This window comes from Prionailurus viverrinus, chromosome D2, assembly GCF_022837055.1.
Source record: "Prionailurus viverrinus isolate Anna chromosome D2, UM_Priviv_1.0, whole genome shotgun sequence".
Taxonomy (NCBI): domain Eukaryota; kingdom Metazoa; phylum Chordata; class Mammalia; order Carnivora; family Felidae; genus Prionailurus; species Prionailurus viverrinus.
Genome location: NC_062571.1, coordinates 1,421,129 through 1,443,214, shown reverse-complemented (window position 1 = coordinate 1,443,214; position 22,086 = coordinate 1,421,129). Strand labels below are relative to the sequence as shown.

General features: G+C 44.7%; 1 protein-coding gene across 3 annotated transcripts in view; it reads right to left on the bottom strand.

Annotated features, from left to right (window-relative positions):
• The window catches only part of ZWINT (ZW10 interacting kinetochore protein), a 33,327-nt gene that overhangs the window by 9,274 nt on the left and 1,967 nt on the right, over positions 1-22,086 (bottom strand). Inside the window, exons 6-9 of one of the 3 annotated variants that reach the window (XM_047826231.1) lie at positions 21,558-21,700; positions 21,322-21,481; positions 21,130-21,233; positions 18,036-18,093 (exon numbers count right to left, since the gene is read on the bottom strand). In XM_047826231.1, the coding sequence (XP_047682187.1) occupies positions 21,156-21,233; positions 21,322-21,481; positions 21,558-21,700 (381 nt within the window). In that variant the 3' untranslated portion in view covers positions 18,036-18,093; positions 21,130-21,155. The other 2 variants (XM_047826230.1, XM_047826229.1) reach the window with 2 other exon arrangements.

Genomic DNA, 22,086 nt, shown 5'->3' with positions numbered 1-22,086 from the left:
ACCTCAGGAATGGGATTCTCGCCCTTATACAAGAGAACCCACAGAGCTCCCTCATCCTTCTATCATGTAAGGACCTAATGAGGTCAGGGGTATGAACGAGAAAGAGGGTCCTTGCCAGACACTGAATCTTCCGGCACCTTGATCTTGGATTCTTCAGTCTCAACAACTGTGAAAAATAAATTTCTGTTGCTTATAAGCCACCAGTTTATAAGCAGCCTGAACTAAGACAACTTCCTAACTCATTCTATGCAGCTAGCATTACTCTGATATCAAAGTGAGACAAAGAAAAACAGTAACAACAAACCTACAGACAATTATTTCTCATGAACATCGATGCAAGAATCTTCAACAAAATACCATCAAACCAAAATTCAAATTATATATTAAGAGAACTATTCACAAAACCAAGTAGGATTTACTCCTGGAATGCAAAAATGGTTTAACATATGAAAATCAAACAATGACATAAACCACATTAACAGAATGGAATAAAAAAAATGATTATCTCAATTGATTTAAAAAAAAAAAAAAGCTCGACAAAATAAAACACTCCTTCATGATAAAAGCACTCAACAAACTAGAAGAAAACCCTCTAACAAAATAAAGGCCATATATGAAAAATGCATGGTAACCACCAAATTCAAAAGTAAAAATCTGAAAGTTTTTCCTCTAAGATCAGGAACAAGGCAAGGATCCCCTCTTTCTGCTTTTATTCAACAAGTAATGGAAGTCCTAGCCAGAGCAACTAGACAAGAAAAAGAAATAAGAGGCATCCAAATAAAAGAGGAAGAAATAAAATTATTTTTGTTCACAGATGACATGATCTTACAGGCAGAAAACCCTAAATATTCCACACCAAAAAAAAAAAAAAAAGAATAAACAAATACAGTAATGTCACCAAAAAAATAATAAATCCTCACGTGTATGGTAAAATATTAGACAATGGTACCATGACCATTCAATGGGAAAAGGGCCCTTTTCAACAAATGGTGTCAGAAAACCGGATACTTGTGTGCAGAAGAATGCAGTTAGACTCTTACTTATACCATATACATACTGACTCAAAGTGGATCAAAGGCTCAATCTAAGAACTAATTAAACTCTGAAACTTTTAGAAGAAAACACAGAGGGAAAGCCTCACTACATTTGATTTGCTACTGTTTTCTTGGATAGGACACCAAAATCAAGGCAACAACAAAAAATTAGGTAGGTTGGATTTTATCAAAATTAAAAACACTTAATATTAAAATATTTTTTTAAAAGGTGCATCAGGGCACCTGGGTGGCTCAGTCAGTGAAGCACCTGACTTTTGATTTCAGCGCAGATCATGATCTCATGGTTCATGAGATCGAGCCCCTCATCAGGCTCTGTGCTGTCAGCACAGATTCTCTCTCACTCCCTTTCTCTCTGCTCCTACCCTGCTCTCTCTCTTAAAATAAATATACATTAAAGAAAAAATATATTTGTGCATCAATGGCTATAATAGAGCAAAAAGGTGACTCATGGAATGGGAGAACATATCTGCATATCATATATCCAATAAGAGATTAACACAGAAAATACAGAGCTCCTACAATTCAGCAGCAAAAAATCAAATGACCTGATTAAAAAACAGTCACAGGACTGAACAGACATTTCACCTAAAAAATGACCAACTAGTTAGTATATGAAAAGATGCTCGACACTGGTCACTGGGAATTGATGGGGAAACGCATATCAAAACCATGAGATACTACTTCATACCCATTAGTGTGGCTATTATCAAAAACAACAAAAAAAGCTAGAAAGTAACAAGTTTTGGTGAAGATGTAGAATAACTGGAACCTCTGTGCATAGCTGGTGGAAACGTAAGATGGTGCACCCACTGTGGAAAACAGTATGGTAGTTTCTCCAAAAATTGAGCCTAGGATCACCTTATTATCCAGCAATTCCACTTCCGGAATTTCAGAAGAAGTGAACACAGGGACTCCTATGGATATTTGTACATACACATTCATAGCAACGCTGTTCAAAAGAGCCTAAACGTGAAGCAACCTAAGTGCCCATTGATGAATGAACAAACACACAAAATGTGATATATACATACAGGAGGAGAATGTTATTCAGACTCAATGAAGAAAAATTTGACATTGAAAATACCGTGCTGGGGGGCCTGGGTGGCGCAGTCGGTTAAGCGTCCGACTTCAGCCAGGTCACGATCTCGCGGTCCGTGAGTTCGAGCCCCGCGTCAGGCTCTGGGCTGATGGCTCAGAGCCTGGAGCCTGTTTCCGATTCTGTGTCTCCCTCTCTCTCTGCCCCTCGCCCGTTCATGCTCTGTCTCTCTCTGTCCCCAAAAAAATAAATAAACGTTGAAAATACCGTGCTAAAAGTAAGCCAGCCACAGAGGAACAAGTGTTGCAGGATTCTACTTATATTCCGTCTCATAATAACTCTAAATATATTAAGTCTCATAATAAGTCTCATAAATTCATAGAGACACAAAGTAGATGGTGGTTGTTAGGGGCTGGCTTACTGTTACTGGGTAAGGAGTTTCGGTCTGGGAACATGAAAAAGTTCTGGAGGCAGACAGTGGTGACAGTTGTACAACAGTGTGACTGCACTAAATGCCACTTAATTGTACACTTGTAGTTAGAATGGCAAATTTTGTCATGTATGCTTTTCCACCATAAAAAAATTCCAACTACTGAGACGTCTAGGTGGGTCAGTCAGTTAAGCATCCAACTCTTGATCTCAGCTCAGGACATGAAGTCACAGCTCACGAGTTCAAGCCCTGTGTCAGGCTCTGCACTGACACCGTGGAGCCTTCTTGGGATTCTCTCTCTGCCCCTCCTTGACTGTCTCTCTCTCAAAATAAACATTTTTTTTAAAAATTGCAAGATCTATATATTTCAAAATGTTACATTGTAGTACGAATGAGCCTCTCTCCTTCATTTGGAGATTTCCTAAAAGGCTGCATCTGCCCCAATTCGTGTGCAATTTTAAATATATCTTGACCCGTGCCTGGCTCGAACTGAGTCCGAGCCCCTGAGAAATAAGGCTCACAAGTTATAAGAAGAATAAGGAAAGAAACAACTCTCGGGTACCTGTAATGCAAAGGGCAGTGTATTCTGTAGTAAGAATACACAAACAAGGAAGAGAGAGTGTCAGCGATAATTTCCCTAAAACATGGGGAGTGCCAGGTGGAACCGGGCTCGGGGTGCGGAAGGTCACAGGAGCAATCTTGGGGCTCTGCTCTGAGATGCGCCAAAGATTGCTGAGGTAAGAACAGCTTTTCAAAAGGTTTGTCAAAGCGTCACAAACATATTACATATTTTTAAGATAACAATCATAAAGTTGTGATAGTTTCACTGTCTATAAAACAACTTCTAACTGCTGATAAATGTGTACTCCACTGAAGTGTTATGAAAAGATCAGCGGAAACACCGGAGAGGAGAGAGTACCAATTAGGAACAGACACGATCAAAACATTTCATATTTAAAGTTTTCTTGCATTTCCACCGCTATCAGGTTGCCATGGCAACTCAGTCATCTGGAGATCCTCGGAGATTAGATTAAAACACCATACTGTTCAAAGTCAACATTTTCACTTTTACTAATTATACTTTTAACAAAAAGATGACAATTATTTGAGATTCATTAATTTTTTTAAAAGATACTGTTGCTCATAGGGAAAGTCTTGGAGACCACTGAGGTCAGGAAGAGTGACAAACGGCCGCCCGGGAACCCTCACCACCACCACCCCCCAACAGCTCTCAGCACCCCCCCCCCCCCAGTCGGGCTTCAGGGGGAGTCGGTGTGGGCTAGCCGAGGCCTGGGGAACGCAGAGGGGGCGGGGACTTCATCACAAAGGAAATATCAAACAGAACAGGACCAGGACCGCACGTGAGACACGTGACTTCCGGAAACCAGAGCAAGGAGGAAGAAGCTCTTACCTTTCAGAAGTCTTCCCCGGAGCCCCCGAGTCCAGGCCCAGCACGTGGGCCTGGGGACCGTCAGAGGGAACTCGCGGGGCAGAGGGTCACAAGCCCCCCGGGAGGCTATACCTGTGTCACCGTAGGGGAGACGCAGACACGGAGCAAGCCCGGGACCCAAGGCGCCTGTCACTGGTGTGTCACTCGGACGCGTCGCCGGGGCCCCAGGTGACAGGTGAGCACATCACACACCTGGTTGCAGGGCAGGGCCTGGCCAGGAGGGGTGGGGTGCAGCCGTCCCTCCGCTTGGTTCCCCTGGGACGCAGGGACGTCGGAGGACACACGCGCTCCCGGCTGCTCCCGAAGGGGCAGGGCTGAAGCTCCCGGGGGGGGGGGGGGGGGCACCTGCCTCCCCAGGTGAGCCCAGCGTTCCCGTGCCGCCTTGTAGGCTTGTCTCCTAAGAGGAAGATGTGTGGAGTGACAAGGGACAAGTGGCCGTTTCCGGGCACACAATCCTGTCACCACAGACACCTGCCCGGGCACCAGGAGTGGATGCCGACAGCGGGGCCAGCAGGATCACGTGCCTGCCACCTGACACAGCTCTGTCCTCGCTCGGCGCGGGAGCACGGTGGGGGCCTGGGCAGGGCCACTGGCAGGCCTGGACTCCCGTCTCAGCCGGGCTGCACCCGTCGGGCCTCACTCAGCGCAGACGAGCTTCAGGTCCGGGGACATCTCATCACGTTCTACTTCTGCTTACGACAAACTCCGGCAAGTCAGCTCTTCGGAGACGGAAATGTGCACTCCCCCGATCAGGAGGTGTGCCCGTCCTGCACAACTCCGCAGGTGCGTGTGTTACACACTGCGCTCGCACAAGCCCGCCGTCACACCTCCTCCAGCACAAATTCCACTGCCTCAGGACCACCCCCTCGGCCTCAGGCTGCGTCTCCTGCCACCACCGCGTCCTGTCATCCCACCAGGCCCCAGCCGTCCCGGGAAACCAGGCCCTCCCTTCCCTCCCGGCTCCCCAGTCCTGCTCAAAACGGGTCTGTCCATGGCTTCCGGGTCTCCAGCCCAGCAAGCCGGTAGCGCCAAGTGTGCCAAGATCGTCATGGGAATCATGCAGCGTTTCTCACGAAACAGCCCCTAAATCCACTGCGTCATAATCACGGGAGGGGGTTGACAAATTTGCAAAATCTGAACAGGAGATTGGGAACCAGAATCTTCAGAGACAGCTGAAATCAACATTAAAAAAAACACATCTGGGCCACTTGGGTGGCTCAGTCGCTTGGGTGTCTGACTTCGGCTCAGGTGGTATCTCACAGCTCATGAGTTCGAGCCCCTCCACGGGCTCTGTGCCGACAGCTCGGAGTCTGGAGCCTGCCTCAGATTCTGTGTCTCCCTCTCTCTCCGCCCCTTGCCCGTTCCTGTTCTGTCTCTGTCTCTCAAAAATGAATAAACGTTAAAACAAAACAAAACAAACAACAACAACAAAAACCTCAACATGAGTCTACTGCGCATCACACTTTAAGGTTAGCTATCTGTCTCCCCAGATAACACATCTGGGTCACTGCAGGGAGTCACTGTATGTGCCAGTGACCCGTGGAAAGAAACCAAGCTCAATAGCCCCGAATATCCCGGCTGCTGCTACAGTCGGTTTGTTTCTGTAGGTGAAACCATAGATCCTCAGTTATTTATACTATAATCCGTAACAACGCGATGTAACTAGTTAATGCCTAAAACCATTAAATGTCTATTACCTATGAACTGACTAGTAATCCTGATTTAAAACTGTATACGACAGGGGCACCTGGGTGGCTCGGTCGTTAAGCGTCCGACTTCGGCTCAGGTCATGATCTCGCGGTTTGTGGGTTCGAGCCCCGCGTGGGGCTCTGTGCTGACAGCTAGCTCAGAGCCTGGAGCCTGTCTTTAGCTTCTGTGTCTCCCTTTCTCTCTGTCCCTCCCGTGCTTTCTCTCAAAAATAAATAAAACATAAAAAAAATTAAAATTTATGCTGACAAAACTCTGCTATTTTCACTAAGATAATCTAAAAGATGACAAAATCAGTATGAAAATAAATGGATAATAGTTTAAACATCTATTCGCTTTTGTCTCTTACCTTCCAACTCCTTTTTTAAAAATCTTTTTTAATGTTTATTTTTGAGAGAGAGACAGAAACAGAGAGGGGGAGGGGCAGAGAGCGAATCTCCATGCAGAGCGTGGGGCCTGTGACCTGGGAATCATGACTCGAGCAGAGATCAAGCATCAGATGCCCAACCCCCGGGGACACTCAGGTGCCCCAAGGATGGAGAGTGTTCATCCACATTCCTGCCAAGCATGTATACTTCTGTGGGGACAGAGATGCCTGGAGGAAGACAGATTTTTAATTTTTCTATAATTTTTTATTATATATAATTTCATATACTTAACCATCTAGGAAATACTAGATAGGCTTCACCTGACATTGAACCAAATGAGTGCACTCTGTTCTTAATACAAAATTTAAAATGAGCCAGGCTGTCCATTCAGCTTCCTTAGAGGTAAACTAGATTCACAGATAAAAAATAGCAGACCATGGATAGCAATCAGTCCTACGATGAAGTGAGGAAGGTTTCCCGTAGCTTCCGGGTGCCTTCATGATTGAAATAAATGACTCCTTAAGAAATAACACAAGATAAAATTAAGCTATAAAAAAAGAACAATGCCTGCCTTCAGTTTAGAATTTATGTAAATGCACGTACACTTAAAAAATATGACACTCAAGATACTTCGCCAGGAAAAACAAAACACAACACTAAACAGCTTTATAACTTAAGTTTCCAAACTAAAATTAAATATTATAACCTGTCTGGCCACAAAAACTGATTTTATGGATGAGTCACTTAACAAAGACATCTCCCTTAAATCGCGCTCTCGTTGACTGGGAGCCAAGGTCTAGAGACAGGTGAACTACAAGGCAAAGGCCACACCTTCTCCCCCGTGGGCAGAGTGACCCCCGCAGCAGCTATACAGGCTGCCGAGGAGGGGCCCTGTCTCCAGCAGCACCTGCACATCTGAGGACCACCCATGACCGGGGGAGGGACGGGACAGGGAAAGAGGAAGACGACAGTGGCAAGGCGCCGTGAAGAAACGGGCCTCATGCCATCTGCTTCAGGACGTCAGCAGCAGGATGGCCCTGGGGCCCTGGAGGATACCACACCAGGCCCAGAGGGACCCCCAGAGCCCCAGGCGCCTAGCCCACAACTGCCCGGGCTCTGCCACCAGCTCCCTGTGCGCACGCGTCTGCCAGAGTCGTCAAAGGAGAAACCACGCTCCAGCTACGGAGCCACCTTCCAAAAGAAACAAGGTTCCTAATGGCCAAACTGTGAACTGTAAGATCCACAGTCAACAGAAAACCCTACTTAAGGACGGTGACTGATACTTCAGAGGCTGAAGCACAAGTGCATGTCTCCCAACACTATGAATAATCCCAGACACATGGTGTCACAGAAAGACAGTAATCCTCCAGCAACACAACTCAATGGTATGGAAAACTGCAATCCGATAACAAATTCAGAACAGCAGTCATGAAGAAATTCAACAAGCTCCAAGAAAACTCAGAACAGTAATTCAGTGAACTCAGGAACAAAATTAATGAACAGAGCACTTCTTTACGAAAGAGAGTAACATTATAAGGCAGAACCAAGCAAATTCTGGAACTGAAGAATTCAATAAAGGAGGGGAGGAAGGAAGCATCGCTCCAGAGAGAAGAAAGAACAAGTAACCTCGAGGACACAGATAGAGTGCAGCTCAGTGAGGAGGTGAACGAAGATTGTAAAGTAGGGCAGAAACCCTACAAGAGCCATCAGTTTCCATCACAAAGGTCAAAAGGGCAAATAGAAGAGTGACTGCTATACCAGAAGGACAAGAGGAGAAGGGGACAGTCTACTTAAATAATAGCTGGGAACTTCCCAAACCTGGGAAGAAATTGGCACAGGTTCACAAAGCTACTAGAACACCCTATTATCTCAATGTGAAAAGACCTCCGAGACACATTACAATGAAACTGTCGAAAATCAATGATAAAGAATCTTTCTTTAATAATTTTTTAATGTTTATTTATATTTGAGAGAGAGAGAGAGAGAGAGAGCGCGCACAAGGCAGGGAGGGACAGAGAAAGAGGGAGACACAGAATCCAAAACAGGCTCCAGGCTCCAAACTATCAGCACAGAGCCTGACGCAGGGGCTCAAACCCACAAACCCTGCGATCATGACCTGAGCCGAAGTTAGATGCTTAACAAACTGAGCTCTCCAGGCACCCCTCAATGATAAAGAACCTTAAAGGCAGCCAGGGAACGTAACCCTTAAAAAGAACCCTGTTAGGCTCTCAGCAGAAGCCCTGCGGGCCAGAAGAGAGTGGAATGGCACATTCAAAGTGCTGACAGAAAAATGGCCAGCCAAATATACTTTACGTGGCAAAACCACCCTTCAGATATGAAGGAGAAATAAAGGCATCCCCAGATAAATAAAAGCTGAGGAAGGTTGCCAACCACGAGAGTTGACTTGCAAGAAATGCTAACAGGAGTTCTTCGAGCTGAAACGCAAAGGTGCTAATCGGTGACACAAAAGCAGGACAGTGCACTGCACTTGGGTAGGTGAGAAGTAAACAGCCAGAAATAGAAAACTAACTCTGTATTGGAAAAGCACTGTGGCCACTTAACTACAGTAAAAACACTCTATAATGTAATAAATTCACAGCATAAAATAGGTAAACTGTGACATTAAAAACATAAAAGAGGAGGAGTAATAGGGTGGAGCCTTTCCAGGGGAATGATGATAAGCTGCTTTCAGCATCAAAGAACTTTTATCTGAGATGTTTTACATAAACCTCACGGTAACCACAAAGCAACAATCTAGATTCACAAACCATTAGAAAAAGAGGGCACTGAACACATTACCATGGAAAACAACCAGAAGGAAAACAGTAAGATGGCGTTTCCAAGTCCTTACACATCAATAATCGCTCCAATGTAAGGAGACCGAATTATCCAGTCAAAAGACACAGAGTGACTCAACGGATAAAAATAATAAGACCCAACTCTAAGCTGCCAAAAGAGACTCGTTTCAGCTCTCCACACAAATAGGCTCAAAGTGAAGAGATGGAAGAAGATACTCCGTGCAAGTGGAAATCAAAAATATGGCGAGGGCAGCCATACTTACTTACATCAGACAAGACAGACTTCAAGCCAAAAACAGTGACAAGAGACAAAGAAGGCTGCTATATGATGATAAGAGGGTCAATACATCAAGAAGATAAAATGATCATAAACATATAGGTACCCACCATTGGGACACCTAAGTACGGTAAGCAAATACTAACAGATATGAAGGGAGAAATAGACAATAATACAAAAATAGTAGTGAACATCAATACTCTGCTGTCAGTTATGGATAGATGATCCAGACAGAAAATCAACAAAATAAACACTGGAAATGAACCACACTTTATAGCAAATGACTTAACCGACACAGATACAACATTCCATCCAATAGCATCAGAATATACGTTCTTCTCAAATGCACGTGGACCACAGATTGTGACAGGACACAAAACAAATCTTAGCAAATTTAAGGAGACTGAAACCATACCAAGGGTTGTTTTTTTTTTTTTCTCACCACAATGGTATGAAGTAGGAATGAACAAGAGAAAAGGTAGAAACTCTACAAATATGTGGAAACTGAACGACACACTTCTGAACAACCAGTAGGTCAAAGGAAACATCAAAAGGGAAATAAAAAATTATCTTGAAACAAAGGAAAATGGAAATATATCAAATCTTATGGGATGCTACAAAAGCAGCTCTGAGAGGAAAGTTTAGTGTTATGTGCATCTATTAATTAGATCTCAAATAAAAACCTAATTTTACACCTCAAGGAACTAGAAAAAGAACAAATTACGTCCAAAGTTAGCAGAAAGGAGATAATAATGATCACAGTAGAAATCAGTGAAATAGAGACCAGAAAAACAATGGAAAGGATCAATGAAATTAAAAGCTGGTTTTTCAAAAAGGTAAATAAAATTGACAAACCTTTTGCTAGACTAATTAAAAAAGGGAGAAGACTCCAGTAAAATTAGAAATCAACTGACACTACAGAAATACACAGGATCTTAAGAGACTACTACAAACAATTATATGCCAACAAATATAACCTACAAGAAATGGATGAATTTCTAGTAACACAGCGTATGCAAAGACTGAATAAGGAAGAAACAGAAAATCTGAACAGACCAATAACTAGTAGTAAAGTAATTGAATCAGTAATCAAAAACCTAACACAGAAAATTCCAGAACCAGGTGATTTCACTGGTGAATTCTACCAAACAATTAAAGAAGAATTAACACCAAGTCTTCTCACACTGTTCCAAAAAAACTAAACAGCAGGGAACACCTCCAAACTGATTCTATGAAGCCAAAATTACCATGTAACCAAAGTCAGAAGAGAACACTACAAGAAAGGAAAATTAAAGACTAACATCCATGATGAATATAGATGCAAACATTGTCAACAAAATATTGACAAACTAAATTCAAGAACACATTAAATAACATAAAAATGATTATATACCATGACCAAGTGGGATTTATCTCTGGATGCAAGGATGGTTCAAACACATACAAATCAATAAATGTAATACAGCACATTAACAGAATGAAGGATTTAAATAATCACATAATAACCACAATAGATGATGAAAGGGCATTTGACAAATGCACCATCCTTTCATGATAAAACTCTTAACAGATTGGGTACCAAAGAAACATGACATATAAAAGGCCATGTATAACAAACCCATTCCTAACATTACACTCAATAGAGAAAAATCGAAAGTTTTTCCTCTGAGATCAAGAAAAAGACAAGGATGCCCACTCTCACCCCTCTTACTCAATCAATACAGTAATGAAGTCCTAGCTAGAGCATTTAGTCAAGACAAATAAAAGGCATCCAAATTGGGAAAGAAAAAGTAAAACTGTCATTATTTGTGAATGATTTCATTTTGTATATACAAAATCCCAAAGACTCTACCAAAAAACTGTTGGAACTTCAGTAAAGTTGCAGGATATAAAATCAACATACAACAATCAGTTGCAACTCTATATACTAATGATGTAACATCCAAAAAAGAAAACTATCCTAGTCACAATAGCTTCAAAAACAATAAAATACCTAGGAATAAATTTCATCAAGGAAGTGAAAATCTGTACATTCAAAAATACAAGACCTTTCTGGAAGAAGTTGAAGAATACACAAACAAATGGAAAGACATATTGTACGTGGATTGAAAGAATAGTTGAAATGCTCATACTACCCAAAGCCATCTATAGATTCAACACAATCCCCATCAGAATTCCAATGGCTGCAAGTAAACTAAAAAGAAAAAAGACAAAAATCCTAAAATTTGTATGGAACCACAAAAGGCCCTGAATAGCTAACGCGATACTGGAGAAAGAACAAAGCTGGAGGCACCTCACACGTCCTGACTATACTACAAACCACAGTAATAATACAATATGCCACTGGCATAAAAAATAGACACGTAGACCTAGAGAACAGAATACAGAGCTCAGAATTAAACTTCCACAAGAAGAGGTAACAAGTGTGGTGAGGATGTGGAGAAAAGGGAACCTTTCCGCTGATGGTGGGAATGTACATTGGTTCAGCTCCATTTCTGCGTGTACACCCAAAGGAAATGAAAACGGGGTGTCAAAGAGAGATCTGCACTCCCCTGTTCACTGCAGCATTCGTCACAATAACCAAGATATGGACATAACCTAAATGTTCATTGTTGGACGAATGGATAAAGAAGCAGATACGTTACACGTTATATAAAATAGTCTCCATATATATCGTACATATCCAGGTACCTACACTTATCATTATCTATTATCCAGTCATGTTAAAGAACATCTGCCATCTGAGACGTGGATGGACCTTGAGCAGTTAAGCTAAGTGAGGTATGTCAGGCAAAGGCAGGTAATGTATGGTTTCACTCATGTGGAATCTAAAAATGCCGAACTCGTGAAAACAGATCAGAATAATGACTACAAAGGACAGGGGCAGGGAAAACAGGATGGACACTGTTTGAAGGGACAGACTTGTAACGGGTAGTAAATAAGCCCTAGAAATCTAATGCACAGAACAAAGGAACCCAGACAATACTGTTATATAATCACCAAGCTTGCTAAGAGCCTAGAACTTAAGTATTCTAACCACTGAAAGGAATGATTATTAATGTGACAGAGGTACTAATTATGGTAGCTTCACACAACAATGGCAATCATACTACAGTATATAAACACATCAAATTAACATGTTGTACACCTTAAATGTATACAACGTTATGTCAAATATATTTTTATTAAAGAACGGAAGAGTAACTGACACATAGCTACTCTGAAATGTTCGTTAAGTGCGTGATCAATAAATACTAAGAGAACACAACTACCAGGGAGTTAGTACAATTCTGAATCTGCATGTAATTAACAACTTAGTCTCAAAACATAAAGGAATGAATGAATATGACTGCATATGTGTGTGTGTGCGTGCGCACACACTCACACACACACAATTTCAGAAAAAGAACAAACAAGGCAAGAAATCTGCCAGAAATTGTAAACCATGTAAAGAAAATCTCACCACCACTGGCCAGACCATCCCCTGTTCGAGCTGGACAATGGCAAGGCTAAATTGCAGGCACTGTGACTCACACCAGTAACAATGTTGTATGATGTCGAAAACAAGCAAACCCAATTCCATTATTTAGCTATAAAACAAATTGTTTTCCTTGAGGCACATGGAACTCCATAGTTTCAGTGTTTCGTCTACATAAAAGATATACCACATGCAATAATGACTATTAGAATTACCTGAATATCTACTAGCCCTTTCTTTCTGTTGTTATAAACGTTAACATTGTTTTTCACTGCCTACTTCTTTAGACCACTGCCACCACCACCCTAACAGAGTTAATTAGTTCATTGGATCCTGAAAACTAAAAATCCCTGAGATGGGATAGAGATAGATGGAAGGAGGAAAATGGAAAATCTCTTATGGTAGCAACCACACTTCTGTTTTAATCAAACAATATTTGTCTTATTCTTTCTCAAAAGAGTAAGAACAGCCTGTCACCGGCACCAACAGTGACAAGACTCCTAACATAAAGCTCCTCTCATCTTTACATTCCGGAAGTCTCCGAATATTGTTCAATGTAATCATTAACACCAAAGTTATTATGGTAGTCACAGGGTAGTGTTTAAAAACCACAGTCATTTTGCTAATTGATGGGAAATACTTCACCATTCTTTATCACAAACATTTTAAATTATGGCTGAGGATTTTTCCCGTTTTCAACTGTAAGTCCCTAAAACCTTGATAAGTAGCCTACACCCGAGGCACAGTGAGTGATGTTGCGTTGTGATACTTTCCAAAATTCTCACGGAGTCATAAGCCTCCAGTAACACGCCAAACAACAGTGAGCTGTGGGAGAGGCCATCCATCAGTCTAGTTGTTCTGCACTTGTCCTGACGGTAACTGTCACCAGCAGAGAGCACTACGTCATTGAGCTGCTCTAGTGACGGTCTTCCTGGGTAGAACATGAGAGCTCGTAATCGTGATCACTACTGCACTTAGTGTGAAGCACCAGCATTCTAGAACAGAGGTCCATTCTGGAGCCTGAATGGATTTCAGCCCTCTGCTTGCTGCCACTGTGGCACATACAGGAGCAGGCAGTGGATGCTCAGGGAGACTGTTCACCTCCGCACAGTGAAGGCAGCGGTACCGCTTGCTACAAGGGCATGTGCCAGGATTCACAAAGCCCTCCCCGGGGGCGGGTCTTCCCTGAGACTTTCTATTTCAATGGGTTAAAAGGGGCTTGGAGATTTTTTGCCAAAGGAGGAAAACACCTTGTTCAGCAGATTTCCTTGGCTCCTGGGTAAAGGCTTGGCCTCCCCCCAGCCACGGGGGTAACGGCCTCCCTGACAGTGTGATCCAGGCTCTGGCCGGCCTCTTGTGCTCCTGAGGTCACTGGTGTCACTTTCTGTGCTTTACTGAGGACGTGGCCATCCCGGTGCTGCTGAACACACCAGCCCTCACTCCCTGAGAACAGTCAGTACTGCTTGCTAGTTTTTCCTTCCTGTCTCCGAATGTAAACTCAGATTGTCTTTATCATCTTCCTTTTTTTTTCTTTTAATTCTCAAAACTTATGTTGAGCACACAGCTGACATTCAATACATGATGAAATCTGCCTCTGGATAATTGCATTTGTTTGAAATTGAGTTCAACAGGCAGCTCTTTGAGAAATCTTCCCTGAATATAATGCAATGAGCATTTCTTAAGTCCTTTTAAATTACGAGGGCACTGGTGTGAGTTCATTTGTGGACGAAAGTTACGCATATTCCTGAACAGAGGAATCAGAGCCAGTGTGAATGACAGGACCTGTGTCTGAGAAAAGGAGCCTGAAACCACTTCCCCCATCTGATCCGCGTGTTCTCCACCTGTTTTAGGTGTGGATGTGTACGTGTCCACGTGTTTATGTGACAAGTATTACGTACTCTGAACACACCCCTCCTTTGCGTGTTGAAAAAGGCACACCGGAACAAGGATCAGCATCTGGGTCACCATCAAGAGCAGTCTAAACACGAAATCTGCGTGTCTTTCCCACACAGTCCTGACTTCATGGTGACCAAGTGAAACAACCAGAGATAACGTTAAACTTCACTAAATGGGTTACTTTAATCCCTCTTTTAACTCTAGAACATCTGGCCCAGGTAATCCAGACCTTACAAACATGGAGATGGTGGACTGGCCTCTGTGCCCGGAGTGTTTTCCCTCAAAGACATGCAAAACATGACTTCTTGTCCACTGCTAAGTTATATGGAAAACTTGAGAATTTAATATACCTCCTTTTTAAGCTAGTATTTTAATTAATGAAACATGCTCACTGTTTATGATTGGTTTATAAGATCAGACCTGAAGTTTTTGCAATGTAATTTCATAACACTGAGAATCATGAGGATATTTTAAACTCATTCTTCCCTAAGACAAACCTCACTTTGATTACTCCAACTCACATTAACTTCTCCTGTGATTTTTTTATAGTATGTGTAAATAGAACACTTCCGTACCAGATTACGTATACACGTATAGATTTTTGATGGTTTAGTTCTTTTATAATGTTTATACGCGACAATCTCCTATAATTCTGGATTTACTCCTTCTTTTTCCTATTTCGAAATGCTATTTTAGGTGTATAGTAATCAATCCATTTAAGTAATTATCAACTCCTCACTAGGGCATGACAACGAAGAAATGCACGATGAACTAAATCACGCATGTCCACATAGGTGGGTGTGCTGGAGTCCATCTGACAGTTTAGAAGTTATAGGTACATGGGAACAGGCATCCGACACCTAATCTGGTATACTGAGAGCTCTGTGAAGATTTTCCTAACTATGTCAACAGTTATATAAATTCAATTTAACAACATAAATAAAAGAATGTACATGCCCTCAAAAAACTGTTTAATAAGTCCTGAAAACAAACTAAAAGATATTGATTCCTGAGACTGAGATCTAATGCCTAGGTTATCCCAAATTTCAAAAGCAAAGTTTATCAAGGCCCAAACACTAAATTCCTCAGAGCCCGGTGCTCAAAGTAGCAAAAGGGGCATTTAAAGACTGGGTTAGGAATAATAATGAAATTAATTTATTTCATCCTCTGTATTAAAAAAAAATTTTTTTTAATGTTTATTTGAGAGACAGACAGACAGAGTGTGAGCAGGGAAAGGGCAGAGTGAGAGGGAGAGACACAGAACTTGAAGTAGGCTCCAGGCTCTAAGCTGTCAGCACAGAGCCCCACACGGGGCTCGATCTCACAAACTGTGAGACAATGACCTGAAGTCAGATGCTTAACCGACTGAGCCACCCAGGCGCCCCTCACCCTCTGTATTTATTTCTTTTAACATTTATTTTTTGAGAGACAGAGGAAGACAGAGCACGAGTGGGGGAAGGGTACAGATAGGGGAGGACAGAGAATCCAAAGCAGGCTCCAGGCTCCAAGCCATCAGCACAGAGCCCAGCATGGGGCTCGGACCACAAGATCATGACCTGGGCCGAAGTCGCACACTTAACTAAGCCCCCTCATCCTCTGTATTTTAAAACTTACGCATAATTGCCTCAAAGAAGACCCATAAAAATTACAATACAAAAAGTTGCATAAATTCTGTAAGATAGGAATGGCGTGTATTAACCAGAATGGCCAGAACAGCTTTCTTTAATTATTATGTAATTTGTTATTATTTAACACATATCATATTTTATATTATTCTATTTTAGAATAGCTTTCTTTTCACAGTAGGGTAGAATATCCAAAGTGAAATCTCGGCTTTACAAATTTTAAAATTGTAAAGATAGAATGCAAGGGATTAACTTTGCTGAAACCATCCAAGTGTTGACAAGAATTATCTTCCTGGTGGAAACAGTCACATAAAAATAGAATTCAATAAAGAATTGTAGGGTGGCACCTTGGAAAGGAGGATAATGAAAGAACATTAAAGCAGTATTAAAATACGGCCAAAAGCTTGTGCTTTTGAAAGAGAAAATAGAAAAAAGTCTTTGAGAAATATGAATGAAAAAGAGAGTCTTCAACCAGCAAGAATGAGAAGTAGGAGAGACACAAGGAACATTAGCACGTCCACGAGCTGCTAAAAGAAAACACACCCACCCTCTCCCCCTGTGACCAGCCACAAAGTATTCGCAACAGCGAAGTTCAATAAAAATGGACACTTGGTAGTAAAACTAAATAAACCACACAAAGAAGCAAGGAGCACATGAGGAAGGTGAGGACCTAGGCAGGCCCGCAAAGATGGAAACTGCGCACCCTTCCAACGCCGGGGAAAGACTGGAACATGTTGTATGAGGGTCAGAAAGGACCAGCTCAAACTGTGGGCCAGAATAACACAAAAACTCCAAATAACGTAGACTGGGGTCTAACAGAGCTGCTTAAAAATTAATGACAAAAAATGAAATTAACGATTATCCAATAGGTTAGTAACATACAGTTAACAAACTAAATTTAAACAAAGAAAATGCATTCTAGAGAGAAAAAAGTAACTATAAATATGGAAGAGCGTCTATATAACATGAAGAACAAAGTTAGAAAATTTAATTGATGTCTAACTCGTGTGGAAGAAGCTTATACAGAAGATACTGAAAATACTCCTAAACTGTGGAAAAGACTGGCAATTTCAGATTTAGAAAGCCCAACAAACCACAAGCATTGTGAATGAACGAATGAATGAATGAATGAACGAACGAACGAATGAACGAACGGGATGTACAGGAAGAACTTTCAGCGGCCAGCTGACTTCCCATCAGCAACAGTGAAAGCTAGAGTCACGTTCTAAACGAAAGCCCTTGTGCCCTAAGCATTCTCTACGCAATGAAAACCTCTTTCCAGAATGAGAACAGAATAAAAGCATTTCACAGTAAGAAACAGTGAAGTGTTGCACAGCCTACCGACCCTATAACTAAAAGAAAGTCCGACACATGTATTTCAGATGGGAAATCACCCCATGTGAAAGCTCTGACATATAAAATCAGGCAGGCAGAAAACCAAAGTGAATGAGTAAACATGACCAGAAAATGTAGGGAAGAGTCAGTCCGCTTTGTGAGGAGAGAACAGGCTGGAAGTAATGAACCAGAGGGAAACATCTTACTAGTCAAGTGTGCTGACCCATCAGTGGTGCCAAGCTTCCTTTCTTGTTCAAGATCGAGACCCTTACACTTAACTTTAGATGTTATTAACTCAAAAGCTAAACTGGGGTAACAACCAGTGACAACCCTCAGAAGAAAAAAGATAAAAGGAATGAAAACAAAATGATAAAAAAATAAACAAAACCAAAGACAGAAAAATTATGAAACTGGCTTTTAAAAAATCATTCTTTAATGTGGTATAAAAGCAATAAAAATAAAAAGTGGGGGCACCTGGATGGCTCAGATGTTTGAGCGTCTGACTCCTGATTTCGGCCTCAGATCATGATCTCCTAGTTCATGGGATCGAGCCCAAATCAGGCTCTGTGCTCACAGCTCGGAGACTGCTTGGGATTCTCTCTCTCTCTGCCTCTCCCCTGCTCTCGTTCGCTCGCTCTCTAAAAACACAACACGACACAAGGATGAAGAGAAGTTGAAACTCACAAGGCTGTCAGAGAGGCGGACGAGGCAAAGGTACACAGGGAGCTGCAGTTTTCTTGGTACCGACGCAGGCAGATCGCAAGGCTAAGAGACACTCGCCCGTCAACAGGGGTACAGCCCGGCTCAGAGGAAGACCCACGTGTAAACTTGTGCCCTAACACAGTAGGCGCAGGGCAGGGGAAGCAGAATCTACCAGAATCATAAGGAGATCATACTCGGAGACCTGAACACACCTCTCAGGAGGTGACATTCAGAAAACAAAAAATTTGGTATCCGGGAGACAAAAACTGAAAAAATAACAAGCAAAATGTGACAGACACATAGAAACCACCACAGGGGACAATTCCAAACCAGACGTCCTTTCAAACCCCTGCGAAGCACAAAAAAAGAAAAGACAAGAGACCACATTCCTGGCTCTACCCGCATCCCTCGTCACCTTCCAAAGATTTCTTATATAGATGACATCCTCTGACCAAATTAGAGTAGACTTAGAAAGATTATCCTCCCATGCAGAGAAAACTGCAAAAGTACTTTTCTAAGAAACTCACGAATCAAACAATGGGAAATAGAAAATTCTATGAACTGAATGTGAACATATTTAGAGAAAGCCACAAGAAATGCGTAGCCTTACATTTTATTTGAGAAAACAAAGAACCAGATACACAAGTTTATTATCTGCTAAAAATTAAAAGTTCACAAAACAAGTACATCTTCTCCACCTAGAAACAGAAGGTAGGAAATGGCCAAGCCAGGCCTACGGGCCAATGAACCAGAGCAGACACAAACAAGAGCTGGTCACAAAAGGCAATTCTGAAGCTTTAAATACGTGAAAATGAACGCACAGCTGAAGACAGATCAAGGGGAACATCAGATACGGCACAAAAATATCAGGAATACACATTAGGCCACCCTGCAACAGTGTGCACACGTTAAAAGAATAAAAAATATACTATGACGGTACACCAATATGCTTGAGAAAAGAGAAATTCCTAGAAACACGTAACAGTAGCTGGGAAGCGGGAAATGAAAGCTAGCAAAGAAAAAGCAAAGCAGTGTTTCGCCACAGAAGAATATCATGTTTAAAAGGAAAACACTATTCTTAACTAGAAGAGTTTCTCTGGTGCTGGACTGAGCCGATGTTCCGTGTTAGTTACCATGGAGACTTCGGTTAGGACAGCGCAATGGCGTCCAGACCAGCGGTTCAGGGACTGGCCTCCGTCCCTCCAGCAGGTGGAAAAGAGAGCAAGTCCCCAGCAGGCAGCAGGCCCACAGGCCCACAGGCCCAAGTGCATGTATGAGACCAGGGTCCCAGGATGCTCCATAGGGGACCGGGAGCACAGAGTACCACTACAGCCGAGACCCTGCTCATCTCGGCGAATAAAGCCCGGTCCCCCAGCTGGTCAGTCCTGCAGCCACACTGGCCGGTGCAACACCAGCCCTCCCTCCCCTAGGTGTGACACCTAGGCGTGAGGCGCGCACTGGCTCCGCCCCCACTCGGGGAGGGAAGCCTGCTTGCCAGAAGTTCGGGTGTGCTCGTGTGATCACTGCTCGTCCACCCAGCTCTTCCCTGACCGGACTGGGAGCGGCCTGGGGGGCTCCGGGGACTGTGTCTTCCTGTCCCTGCGGGCTCCATCAGCCACCAGCACGCAGGCACCGGGCAACCCCACAGCATCCCAACCGCACCCCAGCGCCCCTTAGCAGCTCTCCTCCCCAGGGCCGATGTGCCTGCTCTCCCGTGTAGAAATCCCAGGGCCCACAAGGCCACAGAGATAAGGCAGAAGGTGGGGGAGGGAGCCCCCCAGCAAGAAGAGGGGTGAGTGGGACTGGGCACCTGGGAGCTAGAAGCCTGCTCCCTCACACATGGTAGACTGAGAAGCGTCCTCAATCCTGACCCCTCACTCAGCCCTGAGGGGGTGTTCAAACACCTCTGAGATCAGACCTATCTCACACGTAAACAACGGGGCCAACACATCTGAAAGAACACTAGGGAACTCGGGCCCTCAGAGAAGCAGAGCCAAGAACAGGACTCAAAGACCTCCATCCATCTCCACGTGCCGGAAAGCGTCTGAAAACACAGCCCCCGAGGCTCTTCCCAGAGCCGCTGGGGTCCCGCTCACTCAGGAAGGTCCCATCCTCATATGGACGACGGGTCTTCCGCTGGGTGGTCGCTGGTGTCTCTCACACGGCAGTCCTCACACTCCCCACAGGGACGCGCTGTCCCCCAGAGAGCAGTGCCCCCAGTGTCCCCACACCAGCCACACACTCAAGAGCAACGGAGACAGTGAACACGGAAACACACACACAAATACGGACAGAAGTAGGAGCTCAGGCAGACACAGGGCTTCTCTCTGCTCTCAGGGCTGCTCTTCATCCCGGTTGTTCTGTGCGGACCACACTGTGCGGGCAGGTGTGCGCGCCCCAGCCAGACCCGCGGCTGCCGGGCCCCGGCTCGCAGCAAGGGGCCAGCCTGAGGCAGGGACGCCATCACCACTTCCGTCACTGCGCCACATCCAACCACCTTGCACGAAGCATCCTCCTCCTCCAGTGAATACGCTCGGCGAGCTGGATTCCCGTGGATTTGGACAAGCAGCGTCAGGGCTGCGAGCCAGGCCCCTCCCCACCCACTCGCTCTCTGTCCACACTGGTCCCGGCACCTGCTGTACTGCTAGCTCCACGTGTGGCTCTGCCCACCGACACGTGACCATGGACACAAAAGGGGGAACAGACAGAGCTCCAGGCTCGGGAGCCCACCCCACCCAGGTCCCGGTCAGAAACCAGGCTGCACTCCAGAGCCCGGAGCATCCCGAAACAAGAATGGGGGCGGGGGACGGTGAGAAGACAGACGAGGGTTCGCCCAGGGCAGGCTGGGCACAGAGCGAGGTGCTAGGCTTCAGCCACAAGATGAATCCTTGCTCCTTCCCACTTCCAGCCCCCAAGGGACAACAGCTCAGACACAGAGAGGAGGTGGACTGAGGCCGCCCCTCCCTCCATACCTGCAGTCCGGGGACGCCGTGCAGCTCTAGCTTCCTTTCCCGTGGCGCTGCCCCTCAGGGAGGCACGGTGAGCCTGCGTCCACAGCAGGTGGTGGGCCGTCAGCCTTGGGGACACACGGTGCGGGTGATGGGTCAGGCCTGGCTCCCAGCTCCTCTGTCCACCTCCCTGCCCCCGGCCCACCTCTCACTCACCTCGGATGGCCCAGCCCCGTCTCTCCCCACGGCATCCCCGGTGTTCCGCTGCTGGGGCTCATCCTCAGCAGGGTCCAGCTTCCGTGGGGGCTCCGTCTCTGCCTCGGGAAACGGCAGCTGACCCTGCAGGGTGTGCAGCAGCTGGAGGAAGGTCTGGTGCCTGCAGAGAAGAGGTGGCTGGTGAGGGAGGAAAACTGGGCCACACGGGGGTGTGCAGCCCACTCTCCCAGCCTCACCTCTGTAGCCTGTCCCGTTCCTGCCCCGCCTGCTGCCGTAGGGCTCCAAGCTCCTGATGCAGACGCCGGAGCTCCTGCTGGGCCCCCGTCTGCCGCAGCCTCACCTCCGCAGAAGCTTCCGCCAGCTGCTGCAGACGCTTCTCCTATCGGAGTGAGAGCAAAACGCCTCAGCAGGTGTGGAGGTCCTTCAGCCACGCTCTTAATCCCCAGCCTAGACACGACTTGGGGTGCAGACCCACAGAGGGAAAGAGGAACTCTACTCACTTTAGGGGAAACAGGGGCCTAGAGAGGTCTAGGGGTCAGAACGAGCTATTCTAGTGCAAAGTGTTCGGAGGAAGGGGGTACACAAATGAACGTTAGTCTGTGATGTGCCAAGTACTGTTTTAAACACTTGCTATACTGATGACGTCATCCACCTGGCTTATGGAGTAGACAAAGAAACAGCACAGGAAGTCAGGGGACACCCAAGGTCCTAACACTGTCAGTGGCGAGGCTGCGATTTAACTCCCTGCTGGTGCCCGAGCAGTGA